The 18,929-nt window shown below is 53.6% G+C and overlaps 1 protein-coding gene across 4 annotated transcripts; it reads right to left on the reverse strand.

Moving 5' to 3' along the window:
- Window positions 1-430: 430 nt before the first annotated feature.
- NLRX1 (NLR family member X1) lies at window positions 431-14,273 on the reverse strand. Of its 4 annotated transcripts, none has more exons than XM_057750601.1 (10): window positions 13,832-14,273; window positions 11,679-11,805; window positions 11,053-11,122; window positions 10,493-10,581; window positions 9,327-9,946; window positions 8,136-8,951; window positions 2,940-3,535; window positions 2,612-2,698; window positions 1,554-1,805; window positions 431-1,241 (listed from the first exon to the last, which is right to left on the reverse strand). In XM_057750601.1, the coding sequence occupies exons 2-10, from the start codon at window positions 11,746-11,748 to the stop codon at window positions 920-922; spliced, it is 2,922 nt and encodes a 973-aa protein (XP_057606584.1). In that variant the 5' UTR covers window positions 11,749-11,805; window positions 13,832-14,273; the 3' UTR covers window positions 431-919. The 4 variants fall into 4 exon arrangements, with proteins under 4 accessions (XP_057606584.1, XP_057606585.1, XP_057606583.1 ...); XM_057750602.1 differs by lacking the exon at window positions 13,832-14,273 and adding an exon at window positions 13,446-13,634; XM_057750600.1 differs by lacking the exon at window positions 13,832-14,273 and adding an exon at window positions 13,350-13,633.
- Between the last annotated feature and the right edge of the window lie 4,656 nt (window positions 14,274-18,929).

Here is an 18,929-nt window from a genome sequence, read left to right on the forward strand (position 1 = left end):
AGCAGTCAGGTAGTGGTTAACGGGAGGAAAGTCTTGTCCTCTGGGGAAGTGTATAGGTCCCTCCTGCCCCATTCCTGAACCCCAGCCTTCTCAGGAGACTCTGCTGCTCTCCCAGCTCCCCCCTGCACAGAGAAAAGTCCCTGTAATTGCGGGTTACTCTAATTCTAAGCCTGGGATAAGTGTTCGAGAAAGGTGACAGGAGCCCTATGGCCCAACATGGCCTTCCCCCCACCCCAATATCTTGTCCACGTGCCCCCCAGCCCTCACTGCCTCTGAACCTAGTGCCCAAGAAACAATTGCAACAGAAAGTGGTCAGTGGTTTAACCAGAATAACCAAGAACAGTACCCTTTCTTGGAAGCAGCAGACAAAAAAAAAGAGGCCACAGTAGCTGGAAGACGCAGCTCTTTAATAGCAGCAAGTCAGGGCCCACACCCCTAGGGGCCACCGAGCTTGGGTACCATTGTGGTGAAGAGAGAACGAGGGTGAGGAGACAGCACCAGTGAGAGGGGAACGTGGCTGCTGGCATCTTGGGTGTCCCCAGAGAGCATGAGGGCAAGAGGCGGAGGCCCTCCTGCACCTCTGGATGGCAACGCCCCTGACAAGGCCGGTGTAAGAAGTGTGCCCCCTGGTGGCACAATCCAAGAGGAGACTGGTGGTGGTGCTACAGGACAAGGTGGCCTCCAAAATGCCACAGCTTTCAGTCCTTTTCGCTGAGGGGAGGGGAGGCATGTTCCATGACCCTCGAAGCTCCAGACTTGGGAGCACTGGTCGGACACACCCCAGGAGAGCAACTGGCACAGCTGCGCCCATGCCTTTGCCTCCAGCCCTGGAGCAATCGTTCTAGAAGTAGCAGTGCAAACTAGGAGGCCACAGACAGAAGCGGCTTGGGGCCGGGGGACGCACACTGCTGCCACTGTCTCAGCTTCCAGGACCTCCCAGCTGCTCCAGGAGGGCCCTGACCTCGCCCTCCACTCGAAGCAGCTGGGCCTTGCGCCAAGGGTTAAGGGTGGCTCCTCGGTTATCTTCCAGGTCCCGCAGCAGCAGCTCCAGGTGGCGCTGGACCCGGCCCCGATCCCAGCTGTTGAGGTTCCGCTGGACTTCACCCAGGATCACGGACCAGTACTCAGACACTGCTGTCCCCTCTGTCAGCGACACCACGATCCGGGCACTGCCCTCCGTGGTGCTCCCTGAGTCCCGCAGGGCCTGGCGGCACTCTGAGCTCAGCTCGTTGAAGTAGAGGCTAGCAGGAGAGAGAGGAGTAGATGCCGTTCAGCTCTGAGAGGGAGGGGCAGAGGGTGGGTGGCCAGAGAGTAAGGGGTCTCATAACTCACCCCCACCGGCTGTGAAATGAGATGGGGTAAGTGTCTGCAATAAGCCAGAGATGGAGGGTGGTGGCTGATGGGAGGCAGGGGTGATGCTAGAATTCCATGGGACCGGGGCAATAGGAATGGGGCCACTAGGACCCTAAGAGAAATGGTGGTGGAGAATCAGGGCAGGTGGAGGGCCAATCCCCGAGGGTGGGTGGGGTGATGGGAGGCGGGGCAAGACTCACTGCAGCAGCTGCAGGGAAGGATGCTCTCGCGCAGCCTTGGCTAAAGTCAGGGCCGCTGTGTCACCAGCGCCGTTGTAGGCCACGTTCAGCTCCTGTAGCTGCTGGTTACGGTCCAGCTGGGCAGCCAGCAATTCTAGGCCCTTGTCCCCAAGGTCCGTGTGCAGCAGAGACAGGTGTTTCAGGGAGGTGTTTCCCGCCAGCCCCTCCACCAGCAGGGCCACACCTGCCGCCGTCAGCGGGTTGTTAGACAGCCTAGGGCCACAAGCACCCAAATGTTATGAGGGCCCCTAGCAGATGCCCTGTGCTGAGCATTGGGACTTGAGCCAAAAGGGTGCACCACCAGGGCCAGAGACCAGCCTGGATGCGGAGAAATGCAGGCTCAGGAAAAGAGGATGGAGAATCAGGAGTGAGGCTCACTGCTGAGGAAGGAGAGTGGGGTGGAAGCTGACGTCTCCCTCCCCTCCTCCTGCCTTCCATTCTTGGAGACTCGTCTCTTCCCTCCCCCTTTCCTCACTACCATTTCCCTTCTTCCCCCTTTTTCACCCCCTTCCAGCCCCTGCTTTGCCCTCCCTTCCCGATTTCCCATCCTTCTCCACCTCCCTCCTCATTCATCTCCCCTTACTCCAACCCGAAATTAGGAACCCAGACGTCTGGGCTGCTAGTACATCAGTCAACACTTTGGGAGCATCTACCGAGTGCCTAGCATCAGGGTCATCCTTGTGAGGCAACAGGGAAAATCCCGGGAGGGAATCAGTGGCATTGTTACCAGGCAACCAGCCTGGGTATTATTCCTCCCCCTACCCCAGCCTGACTTCAGCCACGCGAGAGGCTTTCTTAGCACCTATTTGTTGCTGGTGGCATCCCTTCCCCCTGCCTGGCTGCTTGTACTAGACATGGCGGGGGGGGCGCGGGGGCATGGGGAGCAGGTCAAGGTCTATACTCCTGCCTTGTCTACTACACCGTGGGTGGGCCTATTCCAGGCATGTTGGGAGGTGGCGAGCTCACCCTTGACCATAGTAGCTGGCCAGCAGGATGGAGCCCCCTCCCAGGGCACTTACCGCAGAGTGGTAACTTGGCACTGGTCATGCAGCAGCAGGTCTCGGAGGTCCCTGCAGGCCTCGGGGCCCAGGCTGTTGAGTTGCAAGCTGCGGGAGAAGGTGGGCAGAGGGGAGGTGAGAAACCAAGGAAGCAGTTCGGCATGGAGCCTGCCCACCCACCGGGCCCCTCCCTCACCATCCTGCCTCTTGTGGTTCACGGCTGTGTCCCCTTCTGTGGCTCTTGTCAATTCCACCCATACCAGACTTCACCCCACCCCCTGGTCCTTCCTCACTCCCTTTGGTTTCCCGAGCACCTTCTCTTCTGCCTGTGCACGAGACAGGGCCTCACCCCAGCTTCCGGGCCCGCAGGAAGACGGGCCTGAGTGTGCGCAGCCCTGCAGGGTCCAGCTGACAGGAGGCCAAGTTCACCTCATCCAGGGCATGCCTTCCGCTGCCCAGGACAGCTGCCACCACCGTGCACTTGAGGGGCGTCATGCGCACGCCGGCCAGGTTGAGCTGGCGCAGGGAGCCGAGCACCTCGGCGGAGAAGCGCTGATTCTGGAACTCGTAGTGGAAGAAGAGGTGGTCAAAGAGCTCTGAGGGAGGCAGCACCTGCCGGCCCAGCTTGCCCAGCTTCTTCTTGATGGCCTGGGCATTCTCCAGGGCATCCAGGGTCTTGATGGGGCAGCCGAGCTGCGCCAGCACGGCCCGGTTGTGGGCAGAAAGAAGCCCGCCCATGAACATGGGGAAAAGCTCAAAGACCTCATCCTCTGGGGGCTCATCCGGGTGGCGCCGGGGGCCCTCCACGCCCAGGATGCTGGCACCCATCTGGTCCAGGACGTCGTCGTTGTAGTAGTCCTCCTCTCGGAACATCTCCAGCACCATGGCCTGGGCCACTGCCTCACGGCTCTTACCCACCACGCGCCCAAACACTCGCGGAACCACCTGGAAGGGAAGCAGGGGGAGGGTGCTGCAGCCTCCTGCCTGACGTTCAGCCTTCCCGCCTAAGCGTTGGGTGCAGTCTCCCTGACTGCTCCGGCCTCGTGATCTCCCTTAACCTTGAGCATGATTTGCCTGGTCACACCCCTCCCCTGCTGCAGCGCCTCCCGTCGCTCCCTGCTGCCCATGTAGAATATAAAACTTTGCATAATTTGGCCCCAATTGGACCTTTCCAGGGGCACCTGTCAACACTCATCTCATGTACTCCAGACATTAGGAAATTCTTTCTTTTTCCCAAATGCCCCATACATTTTCAAGCCCAGGGGCGGTGGGAAGGAATCAGCATATGTTATGCATCAGCTTGGTACCAGGCTAGGTGGCACAAATACATCATCTTCAACATCATCACTGCCACCACAGCAGCAACGACTGACGTTGCGCCTCCTACTCCAGACCCTGCGCCTCCTACTCCAGACCCTGCATGATCTGACCTGATGAAATAAAATTCATGTTTTAAGGAAAGACAAGAAAAATTTACACATAAAATTTTTCTCTGCCCATTTAGGGCCTCCCCACTCCCCTCTAGTGTGCACTGTGCATTTAAGTAGATCTCCCCAGTGGTAGAAATACCTGCTCCATCATAAAGACCAATTTTTCTCTTTCTGGTGCCAGCCACATAACTCCTTAGAAGATAACATTCCTTTCTCAATCCTGTAAGGGGTCACGATGACCCAGCACTCACCGTGTATATGCAGACGTCTTTGGTGAGCTTTATGTACAATGCCAATATGCCATTTTCCTTAAAGATAGCAACTGATGCAAAGCAGACTGCTCAGATGACCTGGGGAGATACTAGGCCTCACCTCATGGAAGATCTTAGCTTCAATACTTACTTACGATCCTATTAATGCTGCTGGCTAAATTACTTGTATTTGTTTATTTTAAAAGATTGTTTCTTGCATTACCAAATGTGTGACTGAGCCTCAGATAAAGTTAACGATGATTAGGCAACTTGAAACAATTGATCAAATGTATAGTTCTAGGGACTTTCCTGGTGGTTCAGTGGGTAGGACTCTGCGTTCCCAATGCAGGGGGCCCGGGTTTGATCCCTTGTTAGGGAACTAGATCACGCATGCATGCCGCAACTAAAAGATCCCGCATGCCGCAACTAAGACCCTGCACAGCCAAAAATAAATATTTCTAAAAAAAAGAGAGAGAACTTTCCTCATAGGCAAATATATAGTTCTATAAGATGAATTTGTAACAGTGTAACTCTAGATATGGGGAGAAGCAACAAGAGGGAACCATTTCCTGGATCATAACAGACTAATAAGACAGGTGGTCCAGAGGATTTTGGCTATTGTTAATAGGGCCTAGTCCAGTAATAGCACATTGAGTGACGTATCAATGAAATCCTCGCCTGACCTGGGAGTAAGCATTCCTAGTGCCATGGAACAAATTGGTCATGAAATTCCTCCCAAACCTTGATCGAAATTAAGACTGAAAGGGAAGGGATTGTAAAATAAAGAATGTTGCCCACCACCCAATTCTGCAAAATCAAGTCATTAGCCACTGCAGTCACTGGCCTACAACAACCTTGAAAGGAATTCAGGGCGAAGATCAAGATAAGGCACTTTGTACGTTGGGAAAACTGACATAACTGGTCCTTAGATATTTTCAGAAGAAATTTTTATGAACCTGGATTCTTACCTCTTTCCATACTTAGAAAAGCACTAAAACCATTAACTGAGATATCTGTTCCTCATGACTAGGTGCAGCATTCTACTGAGATGTGTTTGATTACACGTACTCCCTCTGCCAAAATCACGTAGATGCTGGCCTCCCTCTTTACCTCTTTGAAATAGTTCTCAGACCTCTCTGAGAGAATGTCTCCTGGGTTATAACCCTCAGATTGGCTTGGATTAAAATTTCCATTTCGTTTTTAGATGTGTTAGGGAACTGCTGACCAAAACCACCGGCCTTGGCCAGGCACAATGACAACCACTTGCCTGAGCTGTTTCACAACAGGAGGTCCCAATAAGGAACATGGTGCTGCCTCCAAAAACTAACCAAGAGAATTCAGGATGGGCCAAAAGGAGGGAGGAGACACCAGCCCCCAAATACGGTCATCCCAACCTCCCAGAATCCTTTGCGCTGGAACCCATCTTGGCTGAGAGATGCACGTACCACCAGGAAGGACCCCGAGTCAGACTAAATATGGCCAAGCAAGAGGACTGGCCAGAAGCAACCTGGAAACAAACCCAATTACCATAAAACCTGAGACTGCAAGCCACATGGCAGAGCAGTTCTGCTGGGTTCCCTTACCCCACTGCTCTCTGCCCAGGCGCCCCTTCCCAATAAAGTCTTTTGCTTTGTCAGTGCGCATGTCTCCTCAAACAAGTCGTTTCTGAGTGTTAGACAAGAGCCCACTCTCAGGCCCTGGAAGGGGTCCCCCTTCCTTCATGGACTATTGATCAATTTTTCATTGACAGGCCCCTGCCAACCACGGTGCCTTCATCACAGCCTCTCACCCTCGCTTACTCTGCCCCTGTCCTCTCGGCTTTTCTCTTTCTCTTTTTTGTTTTTTGACAGTGCCAAGATTTTTCCTCCTTCAAAACTGTACCTTCTTCCTGGAGTGTTTTCCCCCCAGTTCTTCTCCTAGCTAGTTCTCCAGAGATCAGATTAAATGCCCTTCCTGCAGAGAGGCTTTCCTTATCCCCCCAAACCAGGTCCCCCCCCTTACACACTTCCATAGCACCTGGAACTTTGCTTTCCAGGCACTTCCCCGAATTTTTAATCATATGGTTATGTTGACATGTTTGTGTTGAGACTGTATGATCAGAAAAGGCAGAAACCCGGGGTTCTGTTGTTTTTGCCTCCGGATCTAACACAGTGCCTGGCAAACAGCAGGCATTCAAATATTTACTGAAGAAATGAATGTTTGGGAGGTTTGTGACATCAGCTCCCATCCTTGCAATGGTTCTGAAAGGAAAGGAGGGGTCCATTCCTCTGGCAAGAGCCACGAGGTTGTTTTGTGGCACTTCCTCTAATGTGCTTTTTTCACTTTTTATATGCGAGGTTCCCACCATGGAGGTTATGGTGCCCTTCCCCCAACAATCATCTGGAGACAAGATACGAAAACCACATCCTGGGAAAATGAACCAATATGCTCCGGAAGAAACAAATGGGACCCGTCCTCTGCTGGGCAACCCTCCCTCCAAGAGGGCTTGGGGGTGTGCTGCTCCCTTAAGTAACTGAGCGGCTTTCTGAGTCCTGTCAGAAGACCACAGCCTCTCACTGCAATCCAGATGAGGCAAGCACATTCTCAAAGGGGTGGGGTGGTCTCAGCAATGGCCATTACCTCCCTGCTTGAGGCAATGGTGTAAGAAGGGATGGGCTGCCTGAGCCTGTTTTTATGTCTAATAAACAGTTAAATAGCACTTACTATGTGCTAGGTCCTGCAGATAAAGACATTTAATCCTCATATTAGGCCAATGATATAGATTCTATTATTAGCCCCATTTAACAGTTAAGGACCTTGAGGCACAGAGAGGTTAAGTAACTTGTACAAGGTCATACAGCTAGTAAGTGGCAGAGGATGGATTTGAACCTAGGTAGCTGCGTTACAGAATCCCTGTTCTTAACCCTGATGCTTTGCTGCTTATAAAAAGGAAAACTTGTTAAAATTTTGTCAGCTCACCAGGGCTCCGCTTCCTCAAGACCAATTACTAAAACTTTTCTAGAGAGGACTGGGGTTACCTATCAAGGCACCATAGCTTAATAGAAATATCCACAGCACATCAGTAAAGTTTGGCAGAAAGAGCACAGGTTGCAGAACCACACAACCTGCACTCAGATCCCAGTTATCCTACTTACTATCTGAATGACCATGCTCAAGTTACTTAGCCTCTGTGAGCCCCAGGTTCCTCATCTATAAAAGGGATCATAGTAGTATTTCACTTACAAGGCACCCGGCAGACAGCAGCTGAGAGTGAATACTTCCCATCAAAAACTTAGTGCATCCGCCCTGCTCACAGTACAGTCCTCAGGCCTGTAATTTGGTTTCTGGAGCAGACCTGCACCCTGGACCAACTGTCCTAAGCCAATTACCAATGCCATTTATCCTCCTGGTATAAATGAATAAAATGGCATCTGCTTTATAAACCTGTCTCTGGTGATTAAGTTAGGATGAGACATCACTCCCAGAGTCTAATCACCTCTGAGGAACAGATACAGTTGGGTTTCTGGAGCTGCAAAGCACAGGACAGACCCTGGACTACAGTGACCTCTGCCACCCAGCAACAAAGACCAGGAAGAGAGATAAAAACAAGCAAACAAACAAACAAAAAACCTATCATTAGAGTTGTGGGATTGTTATGAAAGTCCCTGCACCCTCAGAGTCCCCTCTAAGCCTTCACCAGCCTGTGGCTTCTCTTGCCCCCTTTCTTATGCCCCAATCCCACTAAAAGCCAGATTGCCCAAATCCGAAACAGAGCCAAGAAGAGGATTCATAGCTATTCAGGAAGAAGCAGTTTCCTTCTGGGAGAGAAGCAAGGGGTGAACGGGGAGGATGGGGGCCGGCAGCCTGGGGTCTTGGGGCTGTTACCTTGAGGAGATTGAAGAGGAGGGGCAGGGCCCGCAGGGGCAGCAGCTTGGCCATGATGCCCAGGACCAGGCTGACGTCCTCCCCGACCCGGCCCACAAGCTCGGCTACTTCCTTGCCCACTTGCTGCAGAGTCGTCTTCCGCAAACCCAGCACAATGTAGAGGGCAGCCAGGTATTCCTGCATGGCGGGCACAGTGAACACGAAGGTACCTGAGTGCCCTGGCTCCACGCACGGGGCCAGAAAAAACCTCAGGGCATCCCGGCGGAAGACTTGCAGCAGCTGAAACTCCTCTTCCGTCTGGATGCCAGCTTCCAGGCAGCCACGGACATCCTCTTCGGAGAAGTAGGTCTTGCGGGAGGCCACCCCCTCGTAAGCCAACTTGCCCATGGTTCGGGCTGCATAGGCCATCAGGGACAACTTGGAGGGGTCAGTGCTATCTAGCATCTCCCCACTGAAGTTTAGACGCAGGAAGCTGGTATAGATGCTCGTGAGGGTCTGGCCGGCTGGCGTGGGAGCGTGCAGGAAGTGCAGGGTGGCACAGACAAGCCAGCAATAGGAGGGCAGGAAGCAGGCGGCGGCAATCTGGTGGTGCCCCTCCAGGTTCCGGGAGAGCATCTGCACCAGGTGGTCACGCTGAGCCGGTGTGGCCGAGACCCCCCCAGCTCCAGGCCCGCAGTCTGGCTGGTTGAGGCGGAGCTGGAAGTAGAGCTTCTGTAGGTTGGTGTCAGAGAAGCCACAGATCTCCCCATAGCGGCCCACGTACTTGCTGGGGATGCGGCCGATGGCAGAGGGCCGGGTGGTCACCAGAATGCTGGCCTGGGAAAAGCACGGCTGAGAGTTAAGAAAGACCCTGGCATCCTGGCTGCCTCGCTTGCCAGGTGTTCACGGATGAGGATGACGAAGACTGTGATAGTTCTAAGTGGCACTTACTGAGCAGCCACTGCGATTCAGGGCACTGCGTTAAGCACTTCACGTGCAGCATCTCATTTGATCAGTACAACTCAAGGAGAGAAGGAAACAGAAGCTTGGAGAAGTTATTGATTTGCTCAGTCCCACAGCTTGGAAGTGGATGGGCAGGATTTGAACTGACCCAGAGCCTATGCTCCTACCTATTAAACACTGCAGACCCAGGACCCAGAAATCCTTAGGAGGCAAATTAGGGACAGCGGAGGCAAGGCAGGGTGCACTCACCTCGGGCAACATGTATTTGCGCAGCAGGTTGACGATGATGGCAGCTGGCGCCTCTGGCTCCTCTGGGTCACTGCAAAGCCCTGTGCCTGCCAACCGGAAATCGAGGTTGAGGCGCTCCAAGCCGTGGAGCACAAAGAGCAGGCGGGAACCAGCAGCGGCCATCAGAGGCAGAACCTCCTTCAGGGGTGTGTAGCGCTGGGCCACGAGTTGGCACAAGGAGGCCGGCGTAGGGCCCAGGGACGACAGGTCCTCGCAGGAGAAGGGGATGAGCAGCTCGAAGGCTGGCAGCCGCCCGTAACACCAGTCCAGAACCATCTTGCGCACCAGCGTGCTCTTGCCTGTGCCCACGGTCCCATAGAGCACCACCGTCTGCACCCGCCGCCCACAGGCGTCTGGGTCAAACAGCTGAGACAGGGCCAGTGGGGGGAGCCCGGCAGAGGGAGGCTGATGCTCCAGGGCCAGCTCAGCCGGTGGGCGAAGCAGCTCATCAGGGGTGCTCTCACGGATCACAGGGTCTACGTGGACGGTGTCTAGTGCAAACGTCGGGCCAAACTGCCGCTCTTCCCTGGGCAGCCGGCTGAACCACTCAGCCAGGTTCCGGCGGTGCCGCTGGATAGCTTCTGGATGGGAGGGCAAGGGGAGTGTGTCAAGAAGAAGGGCCGGGAAATGCGGGAGTTAAGGGTGGTGGTAGGGTCAGGCTGTGGAGTCAAGACACAACAGCAGGAGATGCTGGGGCCAGAATGGCGCTGGACACACAGGACTCCCTCAGACTGTCCAGAAAGTTTGGACCCCTGTGGCAGGAAGTGGGGAAGCCGTCGGACGAGGGATGGCGAGTCTGGGCTGACTGGCTGCACGATTATCTGTGTGAGACCTTCACCTGGCAGCCAGAGGCAGTGTGTGGAAGGTAGGGATGATATATCCCTCCCAGTGCTTTGTACATCATAAGTGTGCACTGCATGAGCATTGCAGGAAGGAATACATGGACAGATGGATACCAGGGCCAAGGAGAGTGGGTCCACTGACGGCTGATGGTGATGGATCCTCTATACCCGCTTCCTGCTTGCTTCTCTCTCCAAGCCCTTCTCCCCACCCTCCCCGACCCCATCCTCCCACTGGGATCCCAGCAGCCCCTCTCCTCAGGCAGATTGAGGAGCCAGTCCCTTTACCAACTGCAGCAATGCCCCGGAACAACTGTCCGTGCCTCCCGGATGGGCTGCCACTGCCTGTTGAGCTTCCATGGTGGCGTATAAAGGCCCTGTGAGCAAAGAGAGGGGAAAGGCTAGGACTTGGCTACTGGGCTTAGGCTCTGCATAGGCTCAGAGTCCAGGCCTGCCTGGACTGATGGACTTCCAGCTTCCTGAGATCCAGGCCTGACCCTGGACACCCAAGTCCAGATCCTCGTCCGACTCTCACACCCTTCCCAGGGCCTGAGGTCTCACCCCTAGCCCTCCAGCCCCCCATTGCTGACTGCCTACCTGGAACTCAGGAAGACCAATGCCGGACTCCACCCACTTCCCACCGGTCCTCCCTCTGGCTGACCACTGTGACTTGTACCACGGATGATACAAGCAAACTTCCTCTTAGGCCTGGTAGCTGACTCTGTACCCTCTCCACCCCTGGAAGACCAACCTCTCCCCAGGGGATCAAGCCCTCTCCAAGTCCTGACCCTTCCCAGGCTACTCTGCTGAGCCCAGATGTGTCCTAAAGTATGACACTGAGACCTCACCTAGGGGGCCCAAGGGGGTGCTCCCCTTTAAGGGGCCAGCTCCAGTGGATCAGGAAGGGGATACGTTCATCTACAGAGAGAAAGAAGGAAGAAATAGCATCCAGAACTCACCCACATTAGCTCAATACACAGACCCCATATCTACATCAAATCCCCCATCATTTGCTCTCACAGCATCATGCACTGCCCCTTTGTAGCAGGTATTATACAATTTTATATTTCATTGTGTAATTATTTGATTAACATTTATTCACACACACACTCCATTCCTCCATAAGAGCAGGGATCACATCTGTTTGGGTTCACCATTATCTACTTAGAACTTATTACGGGGTCTGGCACATAGCAGGCACTCAATAAATAGTTGTTGAATGCAAAATGAAATCAGACAAGTGTTTCTGGATTTATGTAGCTGCAGGGACCCTCAAGATCATCTAGTCTGACTCCCTTAGTTTAGGATGGGGAAAAGGGGAGCTCAGGGAGGTGCAGTGCTTGCCCAAGGCCAACAGCTAGTAAATCAATCCCAGAGCTGGGACTAGCACACCTGGTGTCTGGATCCCTGCTCTCCTGGAGGTGCCATCTGGACTCGGGAGAGGTGGAAACAGAAACCCCTGCTTCCTGCTCACCTGCTGGCTGGAGTGCTCTTCCCAGACCAGGGCCCCAGGCGGCCCTGGGCCAATGGCAGCCCCAGCTCATGGCAGGAGAGAAGGTCAGAGCCTGGGGGACTGAGCACACCACCTTCTATCTGTTCCCCTGCAGGAAGAATGGTGTGAATGGACCCCATACACCCCCACTTTCCCACTCCACCTCCCCGTGCAGGCCAAGGGAGGGCATTCCCCCTCAGAAGAACATCAGCCTTTCCTTAAATGTCAACATTGCCAAAACCCTGGCCTTCAGACCTCTCTCCTCTACATCCCTCACCTCAGTGACCCTACCACTGCTTATTCCCTGAGGCTTCACGAGCGCCTTTTTCTTGAGTTCCAGCCTAGTGTACTGTTTTATGTAGGTGTCCTTTTTTTTTTTTTTTTTTTTTTTTTGCTTGGCTGCCAGCAAGCTCCTATGAGTCCTGTGTTCATTTTCCGTGGCTTTTTTGAGCCAACATTTTCCAGTAACAATCATCCACTCTCCTCTGAAGTTTCTCCCTAGCTATCAGGTCCTTTTAGCTGAGTTTTAATGGTTTGATCATTTTATCTTCCCTGTGACTTTTATGTAACTTGCCTTTGAGGCTGGCATAAATAATAGATAAATGAATGAATGACATCCTATCTGAGATCTCCATATGGACATCCTGCCCTCACAGAACTGAACTCAGCATCCCTCCTCCCCTTTCGGTTACTTTATTGCAAATCTTCTGAATCACGTGATTTATACTTTAAATCTGACCTCTTCCTCTTCAAATCTGTCCCCCCCTCTTTCAGACAGTGTAAATGACTCTGCCCTGCCGGTTCCTCCTCCCAGTACTTCCCCAACCTGTTCCTATTGCATAATCCCTCCCACCCCTGTGCTAACTCATCCCCTCCTCCTCCTTACTGGCCTCTGCCTTCAGTCTCATTCCATTGCCATCCCTCATCCCAGCCCCCAATCGCCTCCCTAAAATCCTAGATTCTGTGCAGTCCCAACACCTGGCCCACACCAGCTATTTTTCTGAGTTTGCCCCCGACCCGCACCTCACCCGCCAGGCTTACTGAATTCTTGCTTGCAATTTTCTAACTTTGTTCCTACTCTTTCATCAGCCTGGAATGACCTTTCTCCCTTGTCAGAATCCTACCCAATATTTTAAGAATCTGCTCAAAGGTCCTCTCTCCTGGAAAGTCTTTCCTGATCCCTCCCATCTCCCTTCCATGAAGCATACAGCTATCGGCACCTGGTCTCCACTGAGATGTGACTCCTTAAGGGCAGGGCATACTTAGGGAGAATTGGCTGCACTGGGCCCTCTTGCCAGCAGGGCCAACCAGTGGAGGTGCAGGCTGGAGCTCAGACCAGGAGTCCCTGGGCTGGAGAAGGGTTTAAGAGAGGGCCCTGGAAGACTGGAAAAGCCTGGGGAAACTAGTTCAGTGGGATAAAATCAGATATGCAGGGCCTCTGACCCAAGATGGGACTGGAGGTGGGGTGGGGAGGGCAATTCTCGGAAGATCAACCCTGGTCACCTGGGCAGTGAGAAAAGGAGGGGGCACAGCGGGAAAGGTATGGGGTCCGTGCTCGCACAGGTCCAGAGTTCCTCCTCTTAAACTGGATCCCAGCTTTCCTAGTTGTAGTTGGTTTCAGAGCCCAAGGGGAAAGCCCACCAGAATACCCACCACTCAGCGCACCGGCTCGGTCCTACGCATCCCCGGCCTCCAGCTCCTAGCGGCACTAGCCCAGCACCGCCCCGCCCCCGCTGCGTAGACCTTTACCCGCCGCTGCCCAGGCCCGGGAGCCGGTCGCCGCCGGAGTCTCCCGCTTGCTCCCAGAGGCCCCGGCGCCGCGCGGCGCTTCCTGCCCGCCCCGCCCGCCTGCGCGGAGCCCTGCCCGCCCTGGCATCCGGCCCGGCAGCGGGCAAGCGCAAGGACGAGCCCAGGCGCTCCGGGCCGCCAGGTCCTGGGAGGAGGGAGATAGTGAGAGGGGCTAGTGTCCCAGAGAGTGGGGCCCGGGGTGGGGACTTCTTCCGCATCCTTCCCTCTACGCGCCCCCCACCCCCCCCACCCCCGCCCTCCGTGGTACAGCCCTCCATCCGGGCGGGCCCTGACGCTGGGACTGCCCTCGACAAGTCACCAAGCGCCAGTCCCATCCCATTATTCACCACTTCCCAGGCAGGGCTTGTTGTTATGCCCGTTTTACAGATGAAGGAACTGCAGCTCAGAAGGGTGAAATGACTTGCACAGGTTGAGCCAACCAGGAAGGGGAAGAGCCAGAACAAGAATCCGGGGCCTGGGTCTTCCTACCTCAACCCTAGACCTTCCTTCCCCCAACCCCCATCCCCAGGACATGCTTCCCTCTGTGCCTCCTCGCTGCTTCATGGAGATCTGAGTCAAGTCAGGTCCTCCCTCTGTACCTGGCTCTCTTCAGACCCCAGACCTCTGTGTGTGGTTTCTGGTCACTTGGCTCATGGAAGGCAGAAGAATAGGGCTGAGAGACGCTCCCACCTCAACCTGCTCTTCTTGTCTGGCACCCAATCATAGCCTAGTCCTGGGGCTCCCTGGTCCTCGAAGCCCCTACCCTCATCTCTCTACCAGTTCCCGACTGCACACCTCTGTTCAACACAACCTGTGTTTGCATGTGGAGATGTGTCCTGGCTGTGGGCAGTGGGTGGCTCCTCCATCAGTTACTCGGGCTTCCATACCAGGCACACCCAGGGCCCACATAACTGATGGAGGAGCCACCCACCGCCCACAGCCAGGACACATCTCCACATGCAGACACAGGTGGCACTGAACAGAGGTGTGCAGTCGGGAACTGGTAGAGAGGTGCCTCTGGCAGGGCTGGGAAGAGGGCTTTGTGATTTCTACCCTCCATCCAGACTGAGGACAGTGTGTATATTTCACTTACACGTGTAAACACCTGTTTGGTCACTGAACACGTGCTATTGGGCTAGTACCGAGCGACCAGAACAAGGTGAACAGGGACCAGACCATAGCAGCTTCCCTCCAGGGGGCCCAAATAATGGTACTTCAGAGGCAGACAGAAGCCTTAGGAAGCCTGGGACAGGCAGTTAGTAACTTCAGTTATGTGTGGAATCTAAAAAAATTATACAAATGAACTTATTTACAAAACAGAAATAGACTCAAAAGACATAGAAAACAAACTTATGGTTACCAAAGAGGAAAGGGAGGGGAGAGATACATTTGGAATTTGAGATTAACAGATACACATTCTTAGATATAAAATAAATAAACAACAAATAGCACAGGGAACCATATTCAGTATCTTGTAATAACCTATAATGGTAAAGAATCTGAAAAAGAAAAAAATACACACACACACACACACACACATATAACTGAATCACTTTGCTGTGCACCTGAAACATTGTAAATCAACTATACTTCAATCAAAAAATAGAAATTTAAAAAAGCCAGAGAAGGGAAGGGCATTCCAGGCAGCAGGGAAAATAGCACATTTGATTTTAACAGAAGTTCTGAATGGGGAATAGGATGGGGTGAGGGGAGAGGAAGTAGAGTAATCCTGTGAATGTGGTCTTAGGGGTGACATTTCAGGCCTGGAGGAGTCCTCTAGCTTCACTCCACTTACCTAGCCATGCGAGACAGACAGACCCCTGGCTGCGTTACTGGACACAGCTCAGAGCAAGCCATTCCCCTCCCCCAATCCCCAGCAGGTATGACAGCCATGTAGGTTTTATTAATAACATATAATTTGACTGGCCTCTTGCAGACAGAAGCATTGTGAGTCATGCTGTGGGCATGCGCTCTGTTGTCCAACCTCAGAATGGGGCAGCAGGTGCTACAGAGACACAGCACAGAGAAGTGCCTTGGTCATCTCTGCCTTCCAGCACCTTGCAGAGACTCTGACACAGAAGGTGGCTGTATCGAAGGAAATGATCTCTAGGTCCAGGAAGGCTGGCATTCAGGGAGAGTGGGCCTATTTCAAAACATGCTTGGATGTCCCCTCCCCTCTGCAGTGACTGGAACTGGGGGCAGAAATCACAGGTGGGTCTTAGTGGCAAGAGAACAGCATCTTGAGAGCTTTCTCAAGTCGCTTCTCCAAGCCTTGGTTTCCTTCTCTGTAAAAGGAGGGAATGATCATATCCTAGCAGCCTCATGGGGTTGCTGCAAGAATCAAAAGAGCTTTCTTCGCAAGTATGTGAGCCACTCTGCGAATGTTCTCTGTGCCTGAATGGCCCTTGCTGTCTCTGGAATGGCTGTTCATTTCCTTAGCTCCTAAGGGAACTTATAAATGTGTGAACTTATAAATTTTACTCTTTGGGGAGTATTTTAAATTTCGTCTTAAAAGAGAAGGAGTAAAAATGAAGAATCTTAAGAAAAACTATATAGTGGTGGAATTTTGTGCCCTCTGACTTTTAGAGCCATCTATTGGCATCACTCCAGGGAGAAGGTGGCACCCAGAATGCCCCCTAAAGCTAGCTAGAATTCCAGGAGCTAGGACTCAGACTTTTCACTCCCATGCCCCACTATTCACCCCCCACTCCCACCCCCATAAGAAACCAAGTTCGTCCAACTACAGGCAAGCACCCAACCGGTCACAGGTTGGGCCCTACCCAATCTGTGGGGCACTTAGCTCTGCCCGTGGCACAACTAGGGTATTCCAGGCAGCCCGCAGGTCTGATGGCAGCCCTTTCCTTCAGTCCCCAAGCTCAGGATCAGGAGGGAAGAAGGTGAGACAACGTACTGCTTCTTGGGTCATCCTGCCACCAGCCCTCAAGGCCTTCCAGACAACTGCCTACTCCAAATCTCAGGCTACCAGAGCCATCTCCAGTCCTGGTGGCTGATGGCTTAGCCCTGGGAGTGCGGCTCGGTGGGGAAAAAAGGAAGAAGAAATGGGGGAAACTGTGCTGAGCTCAGTGGGGTCCCTGCCACTCTCGTCATAGCGCTTAGGCCCGTGGGTCTTTCTTGTTTCTCATTGCCTTCGTGGCCCCTAACCTCCCGACTCCCGCCTAGGCACAACCAGGGAAGCAGGGCTCAGTGAGTTCTGAAAAGAGAGTCACATATCACTTGGGCAAGAATGCATCCATGTGACAGACACAGAGCCCCTGCACACAGCTTGCAGATCCACCATGAACAAGCATTATGGGCCAATGCCAAGGATGAGGAGTCCAGAGGCAGAAGACCTGGTTGCCAGAGCTGGTTCCCACTTTCATTAGCTAAGTGACCTTGGGCAAGTTACTTAACCTAAGTCTCAGTTCTCTCATCTGCAAAATGGGTTGTCATGAGAGATAATGCAGGGCTGACCTGCGACTCCCTTGAGATAATGAACATAAGCATCCATAAGATATGAAGCATGGGCATTGCATTTCCCTGGTGGTGCAGTAAATAAGACTCCGTGCTCCCAATGCAGGGGGCCTGGGTTTGATCCTTGGTCAGGGAACCAGATCCCACATGCATATCATAACTAAGAGTTCACATGCCACAACTAAGGAGCCCATGTGCTGTAACTAGGGACCCGGCTAGCCACAGCTAAGGAGACTGCGAGCTGCAACTAAGGAGCCTAACTGCTGCAACGAAGATCCAGCACAACCAAATAAATAAATAAATACTTTTTTAAAAGAAGATGTGAGGCATGAAACAGATATCTCATAAGATACATATTCACCAGCCTGAGGTACACCTAGGACTTCCCATTCCCTGCTGCAGCCTCCCTAAACTCACAGACATCTTGCCAAGAGCTCTGAAGACCACCTCACAGCCCATGACACCAGGCGCCGGTCCCATGCACATTTATATGCTGCATACTGTATAAATATAAGTTTTATTAATAACGGGTGAAATCCCACAAATACAACTGGCATCTCTGTGTGATGGGGAGAATCTGTGGCAGGGTAAGGAAGGTAGAGAGGTATGTGTACCGGAAGAAGAGGGGACAAGAGCCCTAGGGGAAGGGCAAATCAGAAATACAATGAGGCCCCAGGAAAGCCAGACATGTTCTAGGTGTATCTGTGGCTCTGGTGCCCTAGGCATGCTGCTCTGATGCCCAGGGCCCACCTTGTCTGATAGGAAGCGGGTGGAGAAACATGGACAGGGGTTTGAGCAGCAAGTGCCTTTGGAAGGGGTGGAGGAGTAAGATTGCCAACTTGACACACAAAAGAAGAGCCATGGCTGGCAGTGGCCAAGTCTGACTTATGCTCGTGCTTGTGCTTCTGTGGGGTCCTGAACTCCAGGGAGTGGTGCCCTGTGCTGCCCCTGGCTTGGGAGGGAGGGAAGACTGGGGGGTAGACACCTGCAGATCCTGGAGATGCCCTGGGCAGCACCAGCCTCATCCTTAGAGTCAAAGCAGGATCCCTAGGAGGAGGTTGACACAGCCCTCCCCACAGCACCCACCACCACCACGCCGCCATCGCTCTTCCTCTGAGCCGTAGGAGGACGGCGCATGTGTGTAGGGCCAAGATTGCCTGTTCGCGTATATGTGGCTGTAACTCAGGAAAGGAGAGTGAGCATGTCGGGACCACACCAGCAGTGAGAAAGGAGGCTTGGTTCTTCTCCCACTCACCCCCCAGAATAAAGTGCATTTTCCAGTTCCAGCGGTGGGTGAGAGAGAAACATAGACATTATTGCAGAGGTGCCACAGGCCCGGCCCCCACCAGAGGTGATGGGGAGGGGTCCGGGGACAGCCCATGGCACCAGGCCTCTCCAATCCCCAGGATTGGGAGGGATGATCCAGACAGAAAACCCAGCTTCTGTCCCAACAGATTGTCCAAATCAGCCAGGGTCTAGGGGCAGGGAGAGGTGAAGAGGAGGAAGAGACTTCTGGAGTCCATCCCTGCTCCACTCCAACGTCCAAATGGGACATCCAGGGGAACCCGCCAGGACCCAGCCCTGGAACCCCAACCTTATAACAGCCCAGTTTACAAACACTTGTGTGGTGGGGACCCCCGGGGGGCCACTTTGGTCTGTTGTCAGTGGGGGCCTGGAGAGCCTGGGGCTCCCAAGCAGATGACAGAAGAGGGTGCAGGGGCAGGAAGGAAAGTGGCAGCCTCTCAGTGGTCTTTGCATGCAGATGTTGGAGAGAGGAGGGAGGAAGCTACAGACCGCATCAACTTGGGAAGACTCCTGGGCATGGCGGGGAGGCCTGGCGCCCCCACCTCCAGGGCCAAGGCTAGGAGTGCAGTCCGACAGCCAGCCTGCGGAAGAGCTGAGCGAGGGGAGGCCGGCTGCACCAGCAACCAAGGTCCAAGTCTACAAGGTTAAAACAGTCCCAAAGGGCTGGGT

The sequence above is a fragment of the Hippopotamus amphibius genome, chromosome 9 (assembly GCF_030028045.1).
Source record: "Hippopotamus amphibius kiboko isolate mHipAmp2 chromosome 9, mHipAmp2.hap2, whole genome shotgun sequence".
In the NCBI taxonomy this organism is placed as follows: domain Eukaryota; kingdom Metazoa; phylum Chordata; class Mammalia; order Artiodactyla; family Hippopotamidae; genus Hippopotamus; species Hippopotamus amphibius.